This window comes from Triticum aestivum, chromosome 6D (assembly GCF_018294505.1).
Source record: "Triticum aestivum cultivar Chinese Spring chromosome 6D, IWGSC CS RefSeq v2.1, whole genome shotgun sequence".
In the NCBI taxonomy this organism is placed as follows: domain Eukaryota; kingdom Viridiplantae; phylum Streptophyta; class Magnoliopsida; order Poales; family Poaceae; genus Triticum; species Triticum aestivum.
The window spans coordinates 147,483,477-147,503,130 of record NC_057811.1 but is presented as its reverse complement, the minus strand read 5'-3'; the positions used below and the strand labels follow the sequence as shown (position 1 = coordinate 147,503,130).

The window sequence follows — 19,654 nt, the reverse complement described above, 5'->3', positions numbered from 1 at the left end:
TATATTTGGCTGTATTTGGATTTTATTTGAATCGGCCAATTTGTGTTTATTTGATAATTCAGTTGCATTGTTGGCCTAGCTGTAATTGACATTGCTAGTTTCTGCGATAGAAAATTGGAGTGCGAAGGATAGTATTTCAAGAGTGTGTTCTAAAATCTTCATCAAGCATAAGGCAAGTTGCACCATACTTGATCACGTTTTACTTCTACTATTTTGTTATGCATTGTAGGATTCCACCATGAGTATTATGCATGTAGGTTGACTATATATATGCTAAATATTTATAGCATGCTAAACAATTATTTTTATTTTTGCCATGCTAAAATAGTTATTGGAATGGGAGAGTGATTCATGAAAGGATGAGAGTTCATACTTAAGTTCAATCAACTTAGTAATGAACCATCTATGACGGTGTTACAGCCCAGGGGTTTCACATAATACCAGAAATCAGCCCAAGTAGGCTGGCCCATGGGCCATGGCCCCCTAGGTCGGTTTATGCCCCGGGCCAACATCCCGGCCTATGGGCCCAATAGAGGGAAGGACCCAGAAGACTTGGAGTACACGTCAAGGAAGCTGGCGTCCAGGAGGTTGATTTGGTGCACTTGGTCAGTTCAATATCATCCTTGTCAATCATGGACCGCATTCCTTAGAGCTCCTCGGCAGCCAGAGATTTTGTGAGTTCCTTGGATGCCAGAGCGCATGTGGCCTGCTCGGTCTTCAGAGATCGCTCCACGTCGCCAGATATGGTTATGACACCATTCGGGCCTGACATCTTAAGCTTCAGATAAGTGTAATGCGAGGACCGCACTATATTGTGCAAACGTAGTTCGACCAAGGAGAAGGAATGGTAGCCACTTTTGAAAGGTACTACTACCTCGAAGCTCAACGACTCCAATTGGTAGTTGTCCGGTGCCACGTCCAACGTGACCCTTTCTAGAGGTGAAGCTTCCATGCCAGGGATTATGCCCTTAAACTTTTTTTGGTCGGCTTTATGCAAGATTGGTCGACTTACATCTTCCGCAATGTATTAGCATATATCAAGTTCAGGTTGCTGCCACCGTCCATCAGGACCATGATTTGGTTATATCCTTGAATAATTGGGTCCAGGATGATCGCGGCATTTCTGTTGTGACGCACGCTTGTCGGATGATTGCGTTGATCAGAAGAGATCGGCTGCTCAGACCATGCCATGTATTGTGGAACCACAGGCTCTGTGGTGTAGACCTCGCGTAGAGCGCGCTTTCTATCCTTCCTCGTCTCGTTACATGGATAAATCATGTTGACATTCTTTATCTGGAGGGGTTATTGCTTTTGCCCGTCGTTACCCACACCAGCGTGAGGCTCATCCTCATTGTCATTGGGTGGATTCTGCTTTTCAGTGTTGCCTTTTCTGGCCTGCTTGGCCATATTCTTGTAGATCCAACATTTTCGGTTTGTGTGGTTGGTTGGGGGGTCTCTAGCGTTCAGGGGCCGATGATAGTCACAAGGCCTATCCATGACCTTGTCAAAGCCTGCCGTCGCCCTTCTTGCCCTTCATTGCTTCTACTTCAGACCGCCGTCTCCCCCTTGTGTGTCCAAACCGGCATTGACCTAGTCATCGTCCTCCTTGTTTCTGCGCTTATTCTTGCAGTTGCGTTTAGATTTTCCGCGCTCGTCCTTCGTACCGGACGCGCCGGGGTTACCATCGTGCGCCTTCTGCTTGGCAAATCATGGATCCTCTTCGGAGCAGAACCTTTGAACCATCTCCATCAGAGCCGGCATGATCTTGGGCTTACAATACCCGAAGTCTCTGCTGAGGAACTCATCGGAAACGCCATGCTTGAACGCAGCGATGGCCTCCGCGTCGTCGCAGTCGACGATCTCATCCTTTTTCTTCAAGAAACGTGTCCAGTAATCGTGCACCGTTTCATTCTCTCCTTGGGCCAGATTTCCAAGGTCGCTGGCATCAGCAGGCCAGATATACGTGCCCTTGAAGTTAGTGATGAATTCGTCTTGCAAATCATCCCAGACGGCGATCTACCTGGGCATGAGGGTTTTCAACTAGGCCTTGGCGGATGCCTTCAGCATCAGGGGTAAATGCTTGACGGCGTGCCAGTCATCGCCGTTAGCCGCCTGGACTGCGATAGTGTAGTTTGTTATCCAAATCTCTGGGTCCTGACTTCGATCATACTTGTCCACCGCATTTAGCTAGAAATTTGGTGGAAAAGTGTGGGCGACAATTTCGTCAGTGAAGCAGGCCGAATACGTCGCGGAGTGACCTGCATCCCCAGAGCGGATGGCGTTTATAGTGTTACGTGCATCATCCAGGCTGACTTGATGGTCGTACTCATTGAAGAGTAGTAGGTCTCTATCTCGAGCTTGCCGTTGCAGTTGAGGTGCATGCTGCATCTCGGTTTCCTCGAAGGGCGGGCCACACGGCACATTGAGCCGCAGGGTTGGCCCTCGGGTCTTCTTAGGCTGATGTCCGAGGAGCCTCATCGTGGGGCTTGGGCCCACGGTATTCCTTGGTACAACTGTCCGTCGTATGAGTTCGTCGGCTGGCCAAACCCCCAACATCGCCGGTCGTTCCGGCGTGGCTCTTGGACAGAGTGTCCGACGTGAGCTTCTTGCTGGTGCGTCGGTGCCTGGAATCGGTGTGTTTATCGCGGCATCGTCAGAATCCTCCTCTTCCTCGACTTCGTCCCCCGCGTTGGCGGCCGCCGCACTATCGTGTGTATCTTCCATGTAGCAGGCATACGTTGATGTTGCCTACCACGGTTGAAGTGGTGCAGATGCTGGGGTCGCCTCCGGACAACTGTTGGCCGAGCCGCCCATCTCTTCATCGAGATCTTTGAGCTCCTTGGTATCACCAGGTTCCTTGAGGACGTCATTGAGCGTATCGACATTGGCGATGATGTGGGAGGTGGGCAGTTGAAGAAGACGGATGGCCGCTCCTAGGCCTGACCGGCCTTGGAGGACGAGCTCGCCGTGGGACTCGGCGACAAACTCGAGGTTGCCGAAGTGGACGATCCGGCTTGCAGCGAAGGTCTCGACGAGCTCAAGGTAGCCCGCCGAATCGGTGACGTAACACATCACATCGAAAGCAAAGATCATTCCCTGCATGATGACATCGGCACCGGTTGAAGATCCCATCTGGTGTTTGAGTTCGCCTAGCACACCCCATGCCTGGCGCGCCACTGTTAGAGTGATTTCCGGCAGATCCCTCGATAGGGTATGCCGCGCCACTGTTAGAGTGATTTCCGGCAGATCCCTCGATAGGGTATGTCGGCTAGACGATTAGATATGAGGGGAAACTGGAGACGGTTTACCTAGGTTCAGTCCATCGGGATCGAGGTAAAACCTTCTTAATGTCATGTTGTATTGATCGAGGACTAAGAATAATCTCTAGGTTCTCCCTATCGACTAGCCCGGCCCTGACTTATATAGGATACTAGGGCCTAGGGTTTATAGGATCCTAGTTGGTTAGTATCGGGGGAGTAGTCCTCCTAGACGCCAACTTCCTTGTCGTGTACTCCAAGTCTTCCGGGTCCTTCTATTGGGCCCATCGGCCGGGACGTTGGCCCATGGCATAAACCGACCTAGGGGGCCACGGGCTGGCCTACTTGGGCCGGTTTCCGGTATGATAAGGCACCTCTGGGCCGTAACACCATCAGGCATCAAGGCTGCTGAGATCAAGCTGGTTGAGGCCAAGGAAATCAAGGTCCGTCATGTGATCTGTATATGGGTCGGCCGATTCTTTTACCGAAGTGTTTAATAGGACATCCTCCAAATCTTTGTGATTTGTCACGATCCAATCGTTCTCCTTAAGCTGACCGATGAAGTTTTTCCTCCTGTGGCTGGTGTGTATGTGAAAATAGGAGGTGTTCGTCTCCCCAAGATTAAGCCAGGTAAGCCTCGAGCGTTGTCTGGCCATACATCTCTCAATCGAGCAAAGCCCAAGAAGTTAATTTTTTGCGGGGTCAAGAAGTTTCTTCTAAATCCCCCGTCTAAGCCAGCCTCCGTGAAGGATAAAGGTTCTGATTTCTTCAGCCTGGTCGAACAGGTTAATAATTATTTTGGCCCAAACAGGTTGTTCTTTTATCCCTCCAAAAGCTCTTCGAACTCCAGCTTTGTAAGGCCCTTGTGTTTCTGAGTTTGCAGTTGAAGTGGATGAAGGGGTTCTGCATCATTGTGATGCATACAACCATCTTTATTAAAATGTAGCAAATATTCGAAGCAGTCAAAACAAACAATAAAGATCAAGGCCACAACCGGTCGGTAATAAGATTACCTCATGACTCGAACACATAACTTGCTATAAATGGAACTAAGAAATGCTTTTGCCCACAGGCATACATGACTCTGTGCACCTGCTATATTGTACAGTGAAGCATTTAAACGATGTTAGTAATGATAAAAACTATTTGTAAGAATGTCAAAATGTCCCTCGTCTTCACATCTTCAGTCGGAAGCCATCATGTGCATCCATTACTTTCACTAAATGGAGCACTTATCTCTCTACGAGTTATCTGGTTAGGTTGGTTTGTGCTATATATTTTTTTAAATCTGAAGAAAGAATATGTGGTCGCCATCTCGGATGACACTAATGTCATCTATTTCAGCATAATCTCTACTGACCACTTTTGTCGGATGGAAATCTGGAAACTTCTGTCCTGCATAGTGAAGAAATATTTGATGAGAGAAGTGCATGTTGCAGTATCTAATTTACTATAAAGTGTGGTGTATATCTGGTCTCTGCTACAGCATGAATCAAAATGAGTCACATGCTAAAAACATTTTCACTTACTGCCAATTTTTATAAGTTCCTCCAGCGAATCAGGCAGGCTGATAAGCTTCCCATTCTGTACCGTAGAACCTATTGCATTATGAGAATATATATGAATTGTAACTCTTTTATTGGCTGCTTTTATGCCACTATAATCTTGATATCTGCTCCTTGATATGTTTTCGGATGTCCTTTGTGGAGAACCCGGCTGCATTTTCGCAAGTATTGTTTGCTGACTGCTTGCTGCGGTCTTGTCTTCGGATTTTATTTTAATACAGAACTCTTCAGCGCTTGTTTTGGTCTCACAATTTATGCGAACCTCGTTGAGATCCTCTTCTTTGTCCATCATTCCATCCGATAATCTATACTTGCAGTTCGACTTGTTATGGATGTCTTCTTGCTGTGGCACTTGTCCGAATAACTTCGTTGAATGAGGACCATCTCCAGATATTGGAACCTTGCTACCAAGATCTATACTTTTCTGTTCTGTGTAATGTTGGTGTGGCCATTGTAGCATCCGTTCTTCTCGAGGTATATGAAATAGGTCATACTTGCTCAAGAATCTTCTGTCTGGTTGGTTCACTTCAGGTAAATTTTCCGGTAGCTTCAGTTTCTGTACATTGGCACAAGAAGTTGTTAGTTTCTGTTTAGATGAATTTAACTCTTAAATTGTTTGACTGTGTTCCAAAATTGAAGCTATACCTGGAATAGATTATTCATTAGAATGTCATTGTCTTCCCTGTGATTTTGAATGGCCTCTCTGAGTCTTGTCCTGCTGATTCTCAGGAGTTGTGACAGTTCAGCTGTGCGGAAAGTAAATGGCTGAGTTATGTTACATAGAGCACCAACCTCTCCAAACATATCACCATTCGTAACTTTCGCATATACCTGCTTTCAAGAAATTCATTTTATCAATGAAAATAATCCATGGATATCTTAGTGATATCTGGGAGTCTCTGCATTATAGCTGAAGAAATTATACCTGCTCATTCCCATTTATGGTTGTTATCATATTCTACAAAAAATCAGATAGTACTGGCAATTAGCTTAATTGTACGAACTTGCACAAGCTTTGATTCATAACTTATAGAGATAACAAACTAACCACTGCTCCTGAAACTATTAGGTAAATATCAGCTGCCCCTTCATTCTGCAATATGATATCTTCCTTTGGTGGAAAATACTCAGGCTGCACTTCCATGACCTATATTATCCAACATATCCAATTAGTACATATATTAGCAGTTCTCCCAAGATAGTTAGAAAAACATTGAATAGTTGACTATATTACCAGTTCTGCAATGAAACTGTTGGATACTCCATGGAAGAGATAGGCTCGTCGCAAGATTGGGAAGAATAAGCTGTATGCTATGCTTGAACGGATTCCTTTTGGTAGACCATTTAACATGGTCTTCTGGTTATAGCCTTCTGTCTTGAACTGTAGGCAGAAGTGAGATAGCATTTGCTCCTTTATGCTCACAGGCAGCTGATTTCGTGCCGCGAACTCTGAAGCTGCATATATGGAGTCCCTCTGCATCATTTAAATAGAAGATATCAACAGGACTATAGGCGTGGAACAAGAATGACGGTAACTATTTTAGCGTCGATTGTGCAAGACCTTGATTCATGTTGTTTTCTCTGTTTTCTTGTTGCCTAAAATTGTTGAGTGGCTAGGGGATACAAGAACTTGGTCCTTGTGGCGTCCATGCAAGAATAGGATTCTAATGCCTAAAATTTCTGAGTGGCTAGGGGATACATTTCATTTTCGAACCATGTCGTATATAATAAAAGTGCTAGCTTTCTCAAGATCTTCACAACTTTAGTAGTATGGGATCCATGTACAGCCTATTTCTGTTCTTTTTTTGGGGGCGAAATAAGGACATGAATAGCTACCAACCAATTATGACACTGAATGTTCTGTGAGTAAGTTGAGAAACATACAAATTTCTGGGTGCGGCTGGTGCCATGAACAACCAGGTTGGTCATATTGCCGATGAGGTAAGCCGTCAAGCCCAGATTAAAGAGCATATAGAAAATATCAAAGAGCATCTCCCTTGGGTTCTCAGCATGCAAGTCCCCATATCCTGTTGTTGTCAGCGTCGTAATGGACCAGTACAGAGCAGTAACATATCTAGTCCATAGGCTCTCTGATCTGAATGTAGGCATCACGGCACCAATCCATGTATTCTCTGGGTAGGGGTATCTGTCAGCAAGCATATAGTTGAAGCATCCCGCGCAATGCACCGCAAAGAGGGTGACCTGCATTTGATCGTTACGTATTTTATAGTCAGTGATTTTTTGTTCTCCTGGGAATATAATAATTAATATTTTGCATGGTTGAAACTTTTGAAGGTGACGGTAAAAATTATACGTAGTAATATTTCTGGAAGACTTACAGAAATAAGCTTTGAGCACCTAGTCCAGAAATAGTTGAATCGGATATCCTTCTCCAGCCTGGTTAAAAGTAGATGATCAAATTTGTGCCATTTGTCATTCATCATTCAAACATGAAGAATCTGGAGAAGATGTTAACCTGGCAAACAGCGTGCTGACTCTGTTAAGACGCCACAACCTAAGCAGATTGAGAACCTTAAAGGAAAGGTCATTTCCCTTGTGTGTGAACAGAAGGATGATGGGTTGAAATGGAGCTGTTGAGCATACATCAAATATGAACCAAGTTGATAGATATCTGCGGAGGATCAGATCATATTTTGTTAATGCCAGGACAGAATCACCTGGGCCTTTTCAGCTCCAAATGTGGGGTTATTAAGACGAAACAAATTATGAACCAGGTGCGAACCTTACTGCAATTCTCTTCCGATCGTCCACAAGAAGATGTGTTTTACTGTCAACATAAGCTACAAAGAATGTCATAACAATATCAATGGCAAAGAAGCCATTGACAATGTTCTCAACTAGCACAAGCTTAGACGGCAAGTTCCTCAAGAATGCCAGTTCAAACGGGCAAACCCAGGCGGAATAAACAACTAGGACTATGAGGAACAGCTCCCAGAATCTGAGAGAGAGACACAGAAAAAAAGCAGAGGAAACCATGTCAGCTGCTGCTGTTCTCTTCTTCTTGCAACATGGAAGGTACGGAGGGTGCAGGCCGTGTGAACCTCACCTGTAGCGGGGATCGTAGGGCGATACGATGAACTTCTTCAGCTTATTGGAGTGGTTTATGGTTGCGCCAAGCGACGGCAGTAGCTCGATGGCGAAGCTGTCGCTGCTCCCGTTGATGTGAAGCCCATCCCAGAATTGGTGGAAGTGAGATTTTGAATGAGCTTGAGTCATGGTTGCCTTTGCTATTCTTTGCTACTCGACTCTATATGCAGAAGGTGTCGAGGATGGCACCTGTATATATATGCTGCAGCTCACAAACATGCATGGTTGGGGGGTCAAAGTGGGAGAATCTTGGAAACAAACAGGAAGCCGCTCCTGTTTTATACCCTATGAGGAAAACAACAGGGCGCACGCTCGTGTTTTCTGTGGGCTTGTGTGAAGCTGTTCATTCGCCACGCGCAGCCCGCAAGATGCATCACACCTTCTCCTTGGAAGCCTTGTTCGATTCTTCGGGTGAAACCGAGTGCTACTATCCACTTCAGCCGTTAACTGTCTGTGGTGTGCATTATTTTGCCATCCAGTCCTTACATTGAAGTGGCTGTGACTCACAATATGAATTCATTTCATCGATGACTATCCTCTCGCCTTCTTGAATCTGTAGCAATCGTGAGCGTCATCAGAGAGCTGCATTCTGCTAGCCTAGTTATACAGTGCCTTCCACATGCCTGAGCAAATGTGAACAAGCATGGCCACAACCATGGATGTCATTTCCGGAAGCAACTCTTCACATACTTATCATCTTTCGGTATATTCTTTTGTCTGGTGGTTCAAGTAAGACTTCGTTTACGTCTCATTGGTGCAGATGAATGGTTAATAAGTTTCTCCAAGATATCTTGTCAAGTCTAATCTAATCCAAGCCTGCGTGTTCTGATGCCTACCATTTACTGCCATCGAGATATTGTCGGCTCACACTGATTGGACTGCGCTTTTTCTTGGGACCATTAAGGGCTGAACAGACTGTGCCTCCATTATTGTGGATTTCTGGCAAAAGTGTTAGTTGTATACAATGTTATTTGAAGTTCCGTCTTGTTTTGCAGTCTTGCTGAATCAGCCATGAGATCCTTGTTTATTTGAAGTTCCGTCTTGTTTTGCAGTCTTGCTGAATCGGCCATGAGATCCTTGTTTAGACGTACCCAACTCATATCTATTGCCTGCTTGATGGGCCCCATATTTAGATTCCAGACAAAGGAGAAAAGCCTACTTCTTGGTACACTTATTGATCTTCTTGTCGATGTGCTAACCAAATAATTAGCGTGTGATTTACTTTGTTTGAATGATTTTGCTGCTTCAATAGTACGAACTATCTTGAAAGATCTCACATATTGCTATGCAGATTTATCTAGCTGCTACTGATATGATATGGTGCTGATCTGTAACTGATGATACTGCCTCTTGTCCTGTAAGATTGATTATTTCTGGGTTTTTTTGTCTATACTCATATCATGTTTACTAATTTATCAATTCTACTTGAAGGACTTTACTAGTAATTGCTTTTCAGAAACAATATTTTTATATAACAAAAATGAGTATTCTTGAATATCTAGAACCTTTTTTGTCTATCAGAAGTTATCTAGAACTCAAAATTAAAAGTATAGTCAGGATCTCATTATTTTTATCAAGATTTGCTACCTGTCCAGTGTCCATCATTAGGCAGGTGCACGTGTTTCTTTGAATGAGATGACGAAATAGACATGCAGTAGCTATTTTCTTGTTACTTTCAGTGGGCCCGGTGAATGGCTAAACCAGACAAGTCTTTGTCTGTCATGCTCTCCATACATTGAAATGGCTACAATTATATTTCATGTGCCTACTGGTGCAGCCTTTACCTGGGACATCAAGTTGTCAACACTACACCTAATCCCTGGTTTCCCCAAAAGAGGGCGAAGATGTAACTGTTTGTAAAACGTGCGATTCTTCTCGAAGACAGGCTTTCGACCCGCTTTACAAATAAAGCTTATGGCCAAGGTGTTGAGGAATTCCTCAAAAATGCTGATCAAAGAAAAAACACGACAAAATACAAGCCGGAGGCCGCTAGCAAGCACCAGAGATGCACTACTAGACTCAACCAGCTAGTTGTTGAGTAAAAGTACATGAGAGGCCGGACCACCCTGAGACACAACCAAGTCCATCGACGAGAAGAAAACCACAGGACTAAGTCACAACCACTCAACCATGTCGCCGCAGAGGACCCCCTGCCCTGTCGGACTTGCGGCGGGATGGAGCGGTAGGAGGAAGACGCCGTCACGTGTAAATGAAGGGGCACACAAGACCGCTAGTCGTCCGAGTTGAAGCTAGGCCAAGAGGTGCCCCAAGCCAACCCAAAACGCCAACGCGGCTGGGTACACCCACACTCACCAGCGACTCACCTGAGAGGGATACGATGCACCGCGCCCGTCGAAAACGGACAAGGGTTTTCACCCTTGGCGTTGGCAAGGTGGGGAGGGAAGCCAAGAAGGCGGCCCCAAGAGGGACACGACACCTGGAAGCATCGTCACCACTGGCCCAAAGGCATGAAGCTTTTGCTTGGCTCCTCTCTCACACCTCACCGAGGGAACTTGGACCACCCACGGCGGAAGAGGAACTCCAAATCTAGATCACGGTCTAGCCGCCTTCGAATACACCAGCCGCGCCAAGACCACCCGCCACCAGACACCTCGCGATCCACATGACCAAGACGCGACGTCAAAACCACTGCAACACTGCTCGTCGGAGAGCCAAATGCGCAGCCCGCCACCTAGGATCACCACCCCGGAATTCACGTGCCCAATCCCCAACCCTGCGCGCACCAAGGTGCCTTTGATCACCCAGCACCTTCTCTAATCTCCACGCTTGGAACTTCCCTAAATCTTATCCAACTAACCCGTTGTGCTAAATTGGCACGGTGTCACAAATCTCTGATAAATTTTGCAAAGTCCTGTTCGACACTGTCTCGAAAGTGATTAATTAAAATTTGAAACTATTGTAGCACATTGCAATTCCATTGCGGTGTGCTATAATAGGTTGAAATTAAGTGTCACACGCGCGACACAAACACATGGCAACTCCAAACGTTTTTTATGGCAAGTTTAGTAACACGAGGAAGGCAACTTTAGTAGTCAAACATGGCAATCTCTTTTCGGATGGCAAGTTCCAATTCTTTTCTTTTCCGATGACAATTTTAGTTGTAAAAACGTTAGGGCCAGAGTGCTTCGTGCCACGCGTGTGCCACTTGTCATTTAGGAATGATTTTTGTTAGTAACTGTTGTATCTTGAGCCAGTTGCTTTTCTGGATAATTGAGCATTCTCCCATCCAGTGCTGCAGCCTCTTTCTCATGTCCTCTTGTGTTCCTAATCTCTCATTATCACAGGTGACCATGTGAGAGCGGGGAGTGATGAAGTGGCGGTCCTTGCGCGCATGTGCATGCATGTGTCTACCGCCCCATTTCTCGTTGCATCTTTCAACTATGTATGATGTATCTGGCTTCTTTCTTCTTGTTGGAGAATGGTGACTTGCAGAGGGAGTGCATCCCATAATGAGCCGGTGGAGCGACGCCGCCATTATTCGTAATGCCATGGATAATACCGGCCTCACATGGGCAGTATCATTCATGTATGGGGTCGTGCTGATTGTAATGTTGGAGAAAGTTTGAGTTCTGTTCAAATCCAATCTGTTTGTCAGCCACATTATTAATCATTTTCTGCTCAACTGTGGCTAAATTATAAAGTTCGAGGGTTAATATCCTGTGGACCATAGTCAGTTTTTAGATTGCAATCAGTGAATCGGTTCCCTTCTGACTAGTCATTTTCATCAAGCTCTTACTTTTTGGATTATGTACTTTTTGTGTGGTCTTATCTAATTATACTCCTTGTTGTTATCTAGCTTATATGATCTGCTCACTGAGCACTCCTGTTGCAGTATCAACAGTTTGGAATCGCGTGTTTGCCCATAAAGCCAAACTATTTATGTTCCTTTTTTGGTATCATGATTCTATTTGAGAACTGGACATTGCTCTCTCCTGCACATTTACAGCGTATTTGTTATTTTTTACCTAGTGATATATTATCAGGCAGTAATTGTTCTTACTTGTCAAACAAGATGAAGGCATACAGTTTTTTCTGTTTTTGCCGACATATATAGATTTTTCTTATTTGTTTTCATGAAAACAACCTGTGGAATGTTAGAATGTGCACATCATGGATGGTAACTAGGTTATGGCCGTTCCATACTGGATAGGTCCCATTCGAAGTACAATTTCGTCAAATAGATGAAGAGGAATTCGCGAAAGGTGATAGGACTGCAGAAAACGAAATGATTCCGGAGGTGGTGCTGAAGTTGTGGCAGTTAATAAAGAATCTCTGCCAGTACTTGTGGATGAAGATTTGGCGTGTGATATGGGTGTGAGCATTTGTCAAGTTATTATTATTTCTCTTTTTTTGCATGATTATCTAATAATCTAAACATGAGAAAGTAAGGTTTCAAGAAGTTGTCAGGTTCATCCAGCGTATGGGCCCATGGGAGCTTCTAGACGATTTACAACGGGAGTTTGCCCTTGGCATTTGCACTCTGATCGTGTTTCTCCCAGATGCGGAGGTTGGAGGTCATCCTTTCTTTCAAAAAGAAAAAGGAAAAAACTCTCTTCTCGTCTGGATGATGTGGGACAACGCCAAACCATGAATGATTTGGATGTCGAGGTGTGGGCTGGAGTGTTGGCATCTGGGTTTGGGGAAACCCGGTTGGCTAGATGGATGCGGGTGGGAGTGTGGATGTGCCCATGAAAACGACCGGGTGTGGACGTGTGGTACGTGGGGCTACCTGTGGGTGGCGCAGGTGTGGCTCCATCGTCTCATCTTGATTAGGATTCGCTAAAAGGAGAATAATAATGATACAGCAAGCCGTAAACTAATGGGGGCCGTCCGTCCACGGAGCATATGCAGCAGCCAGCATGTAGGTGGAGTCTCCGTGTTGAACTCGAAAAGCAGCTCAAAGAAATGCAGTTCGGCACGAAACAATGGCGCCAACCCAACGAAACAATGGGTCCATGGATCAATCATGCATGGTGATGATGATCAATTGCCATTTGCCCTGTTATTACGTTTACGGTGTCTGTGTTGAGTTTGGAGAGGTCCACACTAAATACTTTAGTTGACTCTTTTTCCCCACATGGTGAGTATGTTAGAAATACGTGCGGTTTGAGGGTTGTACCCTCTTTTTTTGAAAAAGAGATACAAAAGTCATATTTGTTTTCTTTTTGATAATGATAACTGGTGAACCTCAGCTGAGAGAGGGATGACAAGCAAACTTTTTTTGTGGCAATTTTAGGGCTCCTTTGATTCAAAGGAATTCCATAAGATTTTTGGAGGGTTGGAATCATTAGGAAAAAAATACATTGGACTTTTCATTCATACGATTGGATCTCATAGGAATTTTTTTCCTATGAAATCTTTTGTACTACATTTAACAGGAAATCTAACATCCATTCCAACATCTTTTTACAATTCCTTTGTTTTTTCTATGGCATCAAAAACTCATTGCTAATCCTATAGAATCCAAGTGGGCATTGCCACTTCAATCCTATACTTTTCTTATTCATGTGTTTCCAAAATCCTGCAAATCAAAGAGGCCCTTATTGGTCCTCCTTTTTTTGTCGCAAATTTTCTCATCTTTTCAGAAATTGTCGTATTTTCTGAAGAAACTGTCAACCTCATACAACTAAGCAGCGAATGTTCGCCAGATATTGCAATTCTTCTTTTTTGTCACTATATTTAACTTGTATTGTAATGCCAAAGCACCAGAGCATCCTAGAGAAATCCAGTCAATTTGGAGCATCTCGAGAGACTTCTAAAGCTCCTGCACTACGCTATGTACGTAACCAGGAAGATATTAATAACCCACAGCCACAGTAAAACGCGTAAGCACATGCGGCAGATAAGGCATTCTCAACTTTAGCTGGTTATCACTGATCACCCCCGAGAGAGCCCTGCTACTTGAACTCCATCCCAGCAGTTGGCATCAACCCATCAGCATATATATCCAACCTCAGATCATGGACTGCACTGCACTCCACCAAAAGGGGACTCTTGTTGGCGCCAAGAGTCAGTTCAAGTGGGGGCACACCAAGATTCTCCTGCCTTCGTTATCGAATTTGGAAAACAAAAAGGGATTTGAGAAGCATAATAACATCGCTCATCACTGATCCTCGGGTGGATGCAGTGCAGGTGCAAAACGCGATTAGCCTTCTCAGGAGCTATCCTTAAAAGGATATCATGTGGCTGAGAGCAGATTTTGTGTCACGCATGCGAACCCGACTGCGTTGAAAATTCGAAAATTATTCCTTTAGGCAATTTCTTATTTCCTTTTTTTTTGCGAGTGAGGCAATTTCTTATTTCATGATTGTAATACAATTCATTTTCGAAAAGAGGAGATTCTAGTCTCTACATCATCATGATGCACACAACCATCTTTATTAAATGAAAATGAAGAGATTTGATAAGTAGACAATATCAACTAAAACGACAAAATACAAAAAAGAACACAACCGGTCGGTACCATAGAAAGGTTACATGACTTAAACACATAATCTATTACTGACATGTCAGCCAAATTGGTTGAATAGCGCCTGTGCAACCATCTTCAGACGGTTGCACTTAAGGCCATGAACTCCCCCAGCGTCTCCACGCTAAAGTGATGACCATATACGGACCAATGTAACGGCCCTGAAGATAACCTGCAAAAGTTAATAGAGCGAGACCTATTAAAACACAGTCATTTCGGCAATCCCAAGTTGCCCAAAGTAAGGAACAAACCCATACAAATATGACCCTTAAGCTTTTTTGTTGATACCAATCAACTAGTTTCCAAACATATTTAGGATACTTGTTGGGGGTGACAAATTATATTCAACATGAACTAAATCAAAGTCATGAAAGGGCGGGAAATAAAAAGATGTTGAATTATTTCCTTTGATCACAAAAACAAAACTTACATCCATTCTAGTTTCGTTTAGCCAAATTATCTTTACTGAGGATCACCTCCCTCTAAACAAAACCACATATTTTTTTATCTTTAAATGTACTTTGATCTTTCAAATATGCTTCCTATGGAACACATACCCCGTATTGATAAGATCTTCATGCATAGACTTGACAGCAAACATCCCATTTGTAGTTAGTATCCATCTAAAATTATCAGGCACATAAGACAAGTTGACCAACATCAACCTAAGAACTAAATGGAGCCACCCCATCCATTTATTGCCAATCAATGCCCTCCTGAATTGGATGTTTAGAGGTGCTGAACCAAGGACCGACTGAACAGTATCATCTTTCTTGCACGCTATATTATAAAGTGATGGGTATTGAACCGCAAGTGGATTGTCCTCTAACCAGTTATTTTTCCAAAAACTCATGGATTGGTCGTCACCAATTCAAACAAACTTCTCATAAAGAAAGAAGACTTCACCTTCATCGAGACCTTCCAAATGGAGAGTCAGTTGATTTGACTTCCACTCCAGGTAAGGTCTTAGAATATAAGTATTTATTATGGAAAAGCTCTTGCCAGACATCTTCCTCATACTGTAACTTGAATAGCCATTTGCCAAGTAAGCCAAAAAATAGTAATACAATTATCTGGTACATAAGAAAGGTTAGGTTTTATATACGATAAAAACAATAATTGCAAGTTTACATTGTGTAGAATGGTTGATAATGCACTCTTCTATTGTGTATTCCACATCTCTAGAGAAGTAAAAAAAAAGTGCATAACTGAAGAGTAATGCTAGAATTACGGACAAATTCTACAGAATCTAGTTAGATGGCATTTTCTAGTTGGAGATTGTGGCGTGAAGAGGTTTGTAAACAAAATTGGAACGATGAATTGTTTCTTACTGCTGTAGTGTTTAGCAACTAATCTTTGCATGATCCTAAATTGCGGGCCAACTAAAATTAAACATGACAATGTTCTTTCAAGGGTATATTGTGTCCATTAACTACGATGTGTCTGTGACGACTTAGTCAATCTCAAGCTCCGCTGACACAGTGTCTCAGAGGTGCTCAAGGATGGGGGGGGGGGGAGTGTGCTCGTTCATAAGAATGAGGATATGTGTGCATGCGCTCATAAACATGAGGATGCTTGTATGTGAGCATCTGCATTTGTACTATGTTTATTATAAAGAGAAGAATGTGATTATTGTGGTGGAAAGAGGTTCTTAACAATTTTTTTGGTCGATCTCAAGATTTGCTAGCACAGTGTCGCCAGTCCCATACTAAGTCGGCCTAACCTTGTCGATGACAACCGGGACTTCGTGCACATGCCCCTAACGACCAGCACCCCAGAGCTACAATTGTCGTTGTTGAACCCTTAAATCAATCTGAAGAACTGACACCAAATCTCGCCGTTGCATACGCAAGACGAGAAACCCTAACCACGCCCCCTCTAGGAGCTTCATGAATCTACATCAGAGCTCTGTCCATCTGTCCCAGCGAACGAACCTGAGGAGTATCGGTGCCCGGAAAACTGACTCGAAAAAGAAGCGCTGCCATCTCTCAACCGCCGCCCCTGCGAGGACTAATACCCTAACCTATCTACTAGCAGGAGCCGAGGCACCAAAATTCTCCTCCTTGCCACTGATTGCCGAAGCGGCACACAGAAGGGGAAGGCTTTACCCTAGTCGCCTTGCGAGAAGGGAAATGATGACGTGGAACTCCGTTTCTCTCTCTTTAATATCACTAATTAGTAATTCTATATGGCATCACTGAGAGACCGCTAGAAACATAGACGCATACACTCACACCACCACAACACACACCCACACAGTGCCTATCGAAGACCGGGTCGAAGTTGCAGAATTTGAAGATTGACGAAGTTACTATGAGCGCCTCACTATCGACGGGAACGTTGCCTTCCAGTAAAAAATTCCGCATTAACAAGATACCAAAGTGTATAACGGGTTTGATCTCTGCGGGGGTTATCTTTTTGGATCAAGTTTCATGTTTCATCCAACAGTTTACACTTGAAACTCTTTGGATATGTTAGAAGCTTAGAATGGACAAAATGCACCTTAAAAAAGCATCTGGATCTCTTATAAAAGTTCATCAGAAGTATAAAGCATCCCAAACGTAACAAAAATTACATCGCGATACTTAGACCACTAAACAACCAATAGTAACGCCAGAACGCACCGTTGTGTCTGCTCCCCTACTGGAGCCGACCTAACCTTGTCGATGACAGTCGAAAGTCTTCATGCACGTGCGCTTAAGGACCGACGCTCTCGAGCTGTAATCGTCGCCGTTGAACCCTTGAATGGATCTGAAGTGTCTGACACCATAACTCATCGTTGCACACGGTCGACGAGAAATGCTAACCTCACCGCCCTAAGAAGACGGCGGGATCTATGTCAACGTTCTATCGATTTCATCCAGATGGATTATCTCGAGAAGGATCGGAGCCCGGAAGACCATCTCGACGAAGAAGCGCGGTCATTCGCCCAAACATCGTCCTGCGAGGACTAAAAATCCTAACCTAAACTACTAGCTAGAGTAGAGGCACCAAGATTCTGCTCTCGGCCACCGGCCGCCGGAGCGGCAGAAAGAAGGGAGGCGAATCCATAGGCTCGCTGGTGGTGCTTGGAGAGGAGTTGGCCGCCGCTAGGGAAAATGAACGCTTCTTTCCTATCAAGTATTGTATTAAAATCCCTGGTCGGACAAAAGGCACCTTTTTTGCATGGTAATACGTGTCTCATTCATATCATAAAGATTAAAATACAAGTTTCGACATGACAAAACTGAAAAAATAGTAAACCATCTTTGAACTTGACAGCAATGTTTGTCACCTGCCTCTGGCACCACCACAACAGCCCCGAAAAAAAAATGACGAATCACCTCCTCACCCGAGCTCGACGCGGCTCCATCGCTGATGTGCAGCTTTACGGATCTCCAAGGTGTCTCACCAAAAGTGAAGCCCTTGCCGTTGAACGAATCAGACGGGGCAACATCTAGACACGCCATCGAACTCCAGATCTGTCACCCCACCACGACTAAGACGCCGAATGAGGAAATCATACGTGCCATCCATGAACCACAAGCCCACCACACGTTCCGTCTTTTAGATGTCGTCGATGCAGACCATAATCTGCATCCGCTCCTGAACTACCTCCAAAGCTCCATGCCGCCATTGGAGCAAACACCATCGCAACGGCAAGCCCGAGGACATATATCCACCACAAGGATGTCGCCATCGCCACGCCATCCTTGCTTGAATGCACCCTGAGCCTGATACGTGTGCGCTGGTCCTATTTTCTTCTACGAAAGTCTCCGCATGTACGTGAGGCCGAGAACCAGGAGCCACTGTGGCGCTATCACCAGCCGCATTTTTCAGAAAGAGACGAGATAAAAGGGAGAGGAAGATATGCATGCCCCCATATGGTTAGGCTTAGATCCTGAAATTCTGCGGTCCTCACAGGAAATAGTGCAACGGTACCAAATGTAGCAGAGTTCTCACAAAGATCCTATTCTGGTAATGTATGCTTTGATGTTTATAGGCATGATCAACGGAATTCTGCAAAAGATGGGGAATGTGAACAAGGAATTTTCACGAGGATGTGACGGAGGTGAACGCGAAGCCGGAAGGTGCCTTTTGACTTTGCCTTTTGTTTTTGCGTGCTTGATGGCTCGTCCAATCATTTGTGCTGTGGATTCTAGAGAAAGAGCTTGATCAAGCTTCTCCACTCATGTATCTTGATCTCTTGGCATATCATGGGTAGAGGAACCATGCAAGTTGTGCAGCTTTTGTGCCTTGACGTAATCTACTCTAGAGAGTGGCTACCCTGAGCCGAGCGTGCTTCACCGGCTGGTGGTCCTAGGCTTGGACGGGTCGGCCCGGAAGAAGGTCGAAAAATCCTGAGGGGCTTCCTTTAGGCGGGCACGGCGGGTCTTAGTGTTCCGGGCCTTGAACTAGCTGTAGGGTCCGGTCGCGGCATCTTCAAGTTGACGCCTCAGCTTCTGATTTGGGTGTCTAAGGGCACTAGGAAGCGGCCAACCGCTAGAGACCCCTTGATGGATTGTCGTTGGATCTCGGACATTAGGGGGCCCTAGGGCCTCTGGCCTTATGGCAGTACATCCAGCTTTGGTGGATGGTTCACGGGGTGCAGTTTTTCACCTTGCTAGATGCACTCTAATAGACACTTATAAGAGCTGCTACAACGCCCTCTTCCAGAGGGCCGTCGGTACGAGCACTTAAAGTTAAACGAAGTCATGAGCTCCCCCTAGGATCAAGTTCTTCATGGGGCTTGCTTGTCAAGACCATTATTGGACTGCTCAGCATCTGGCGAGACGAGGCCTGAAGGATACACCTAGTTCCGTATTTTGCGACCAGTCCGAGGAGACGATGCCACATCTCCTCACGAGCTGCTCCTTTTCATGCACGGTGTGGCACGAGATGCTCTCCTGCATCCAATCGACGGTCCATTCCCCGAATACAGAGGATGACTTCATGTACTCGTGGTAGGAAACATGCCCCAGGCCTCTGCCCGAAAGGGAATGTGCTCGACCATTATATTGGTGGCACGGTAGATCTAGAAGCGGATAAACCTTGTTGCTAGTATTCTTGTGAAGTTGAATCTAGTTCAATGTTTTGATATTATGTTGTGATGTCACTCTAGCGATGATGTCTGAACGACGACTGCGTATCACTTCATCTTTATAGGCCTAGAGGAGTGTATCATGTGATTATTTTGTTCATGGATGGGTGGCCAGAGTCACAGATATTACTGTACCCTCAGTTTATAAATTGTT

At 44.7% G+C, this 19,654-nt stretch overlaps 1 protein-coding gene across 4 annotated transcripts; it reads right to left on the bottom strand.

Annotated features, from left to right (window-relative positions):
• Nucleotides 1–4,240: 4,240 nt before the first annotated feature.
• Nucleotides 4,241–8,746, bottom strand: LOC123144191 (potassium channel KAT1). Of its 4 annotated transcripts, none has more exons than XM_044563242.1 (11): nucleotides 7,890–8,736; nucleotides 7,566–7,781; nucleotides 7,299–7,454; nucleotides 7,162–7,219; nucleotides 6,707–7,024; nucleotides 6,057–6,296; nucleotides 5,871–5,969; nucleotides 5,748–5,780; nucleotides 5,468–5,656; nucleotides 4,787–5,378; nucleotides 4,241–4,652 (listed from the first exon to the last, which is right to left on the bottom strand). In XM_044563242.1, the coding sequence occupies exons 1-11, from the start codon at nucleotides 8,057–8,059 to the stop codon at nucleotides 4,540–4,542; spliced, it is 2,184 nt and encodes a 727-aa protein (XP_044419177.1). In that variant the 5' UTR covers nucleotides 8,060–8,736; the 3' UTR covers nucleotides 4,241–4,539. The 4 variants fall into 4 exon arrangements, 3 of the variants coding, with proteins under 3 accessions (XP_044419177.1, XP_044419178.1, XP_044419179.1); XM_044563243.1 differs by lacking the exon at nucleotides 4,241–4,652 and having other exon boundaries at nucleotides 5,323–5,378; nucleotides 5,468–5,537; nucleotides 5,615–5,656; nucleotides 7,890–8,746; XM_044563244.1 differs by lacking the exon at nucleotides 4,241–4,652 and having other exon boundaries at nucleotides 5,323–5,378; nucleotides 5,468–5,537; nucleotides 5,615–5,653; nucleotides 7,890–8,745.
• Nucleotides 8,747–19,654: the final 10,908 nt, after the last annotated feature.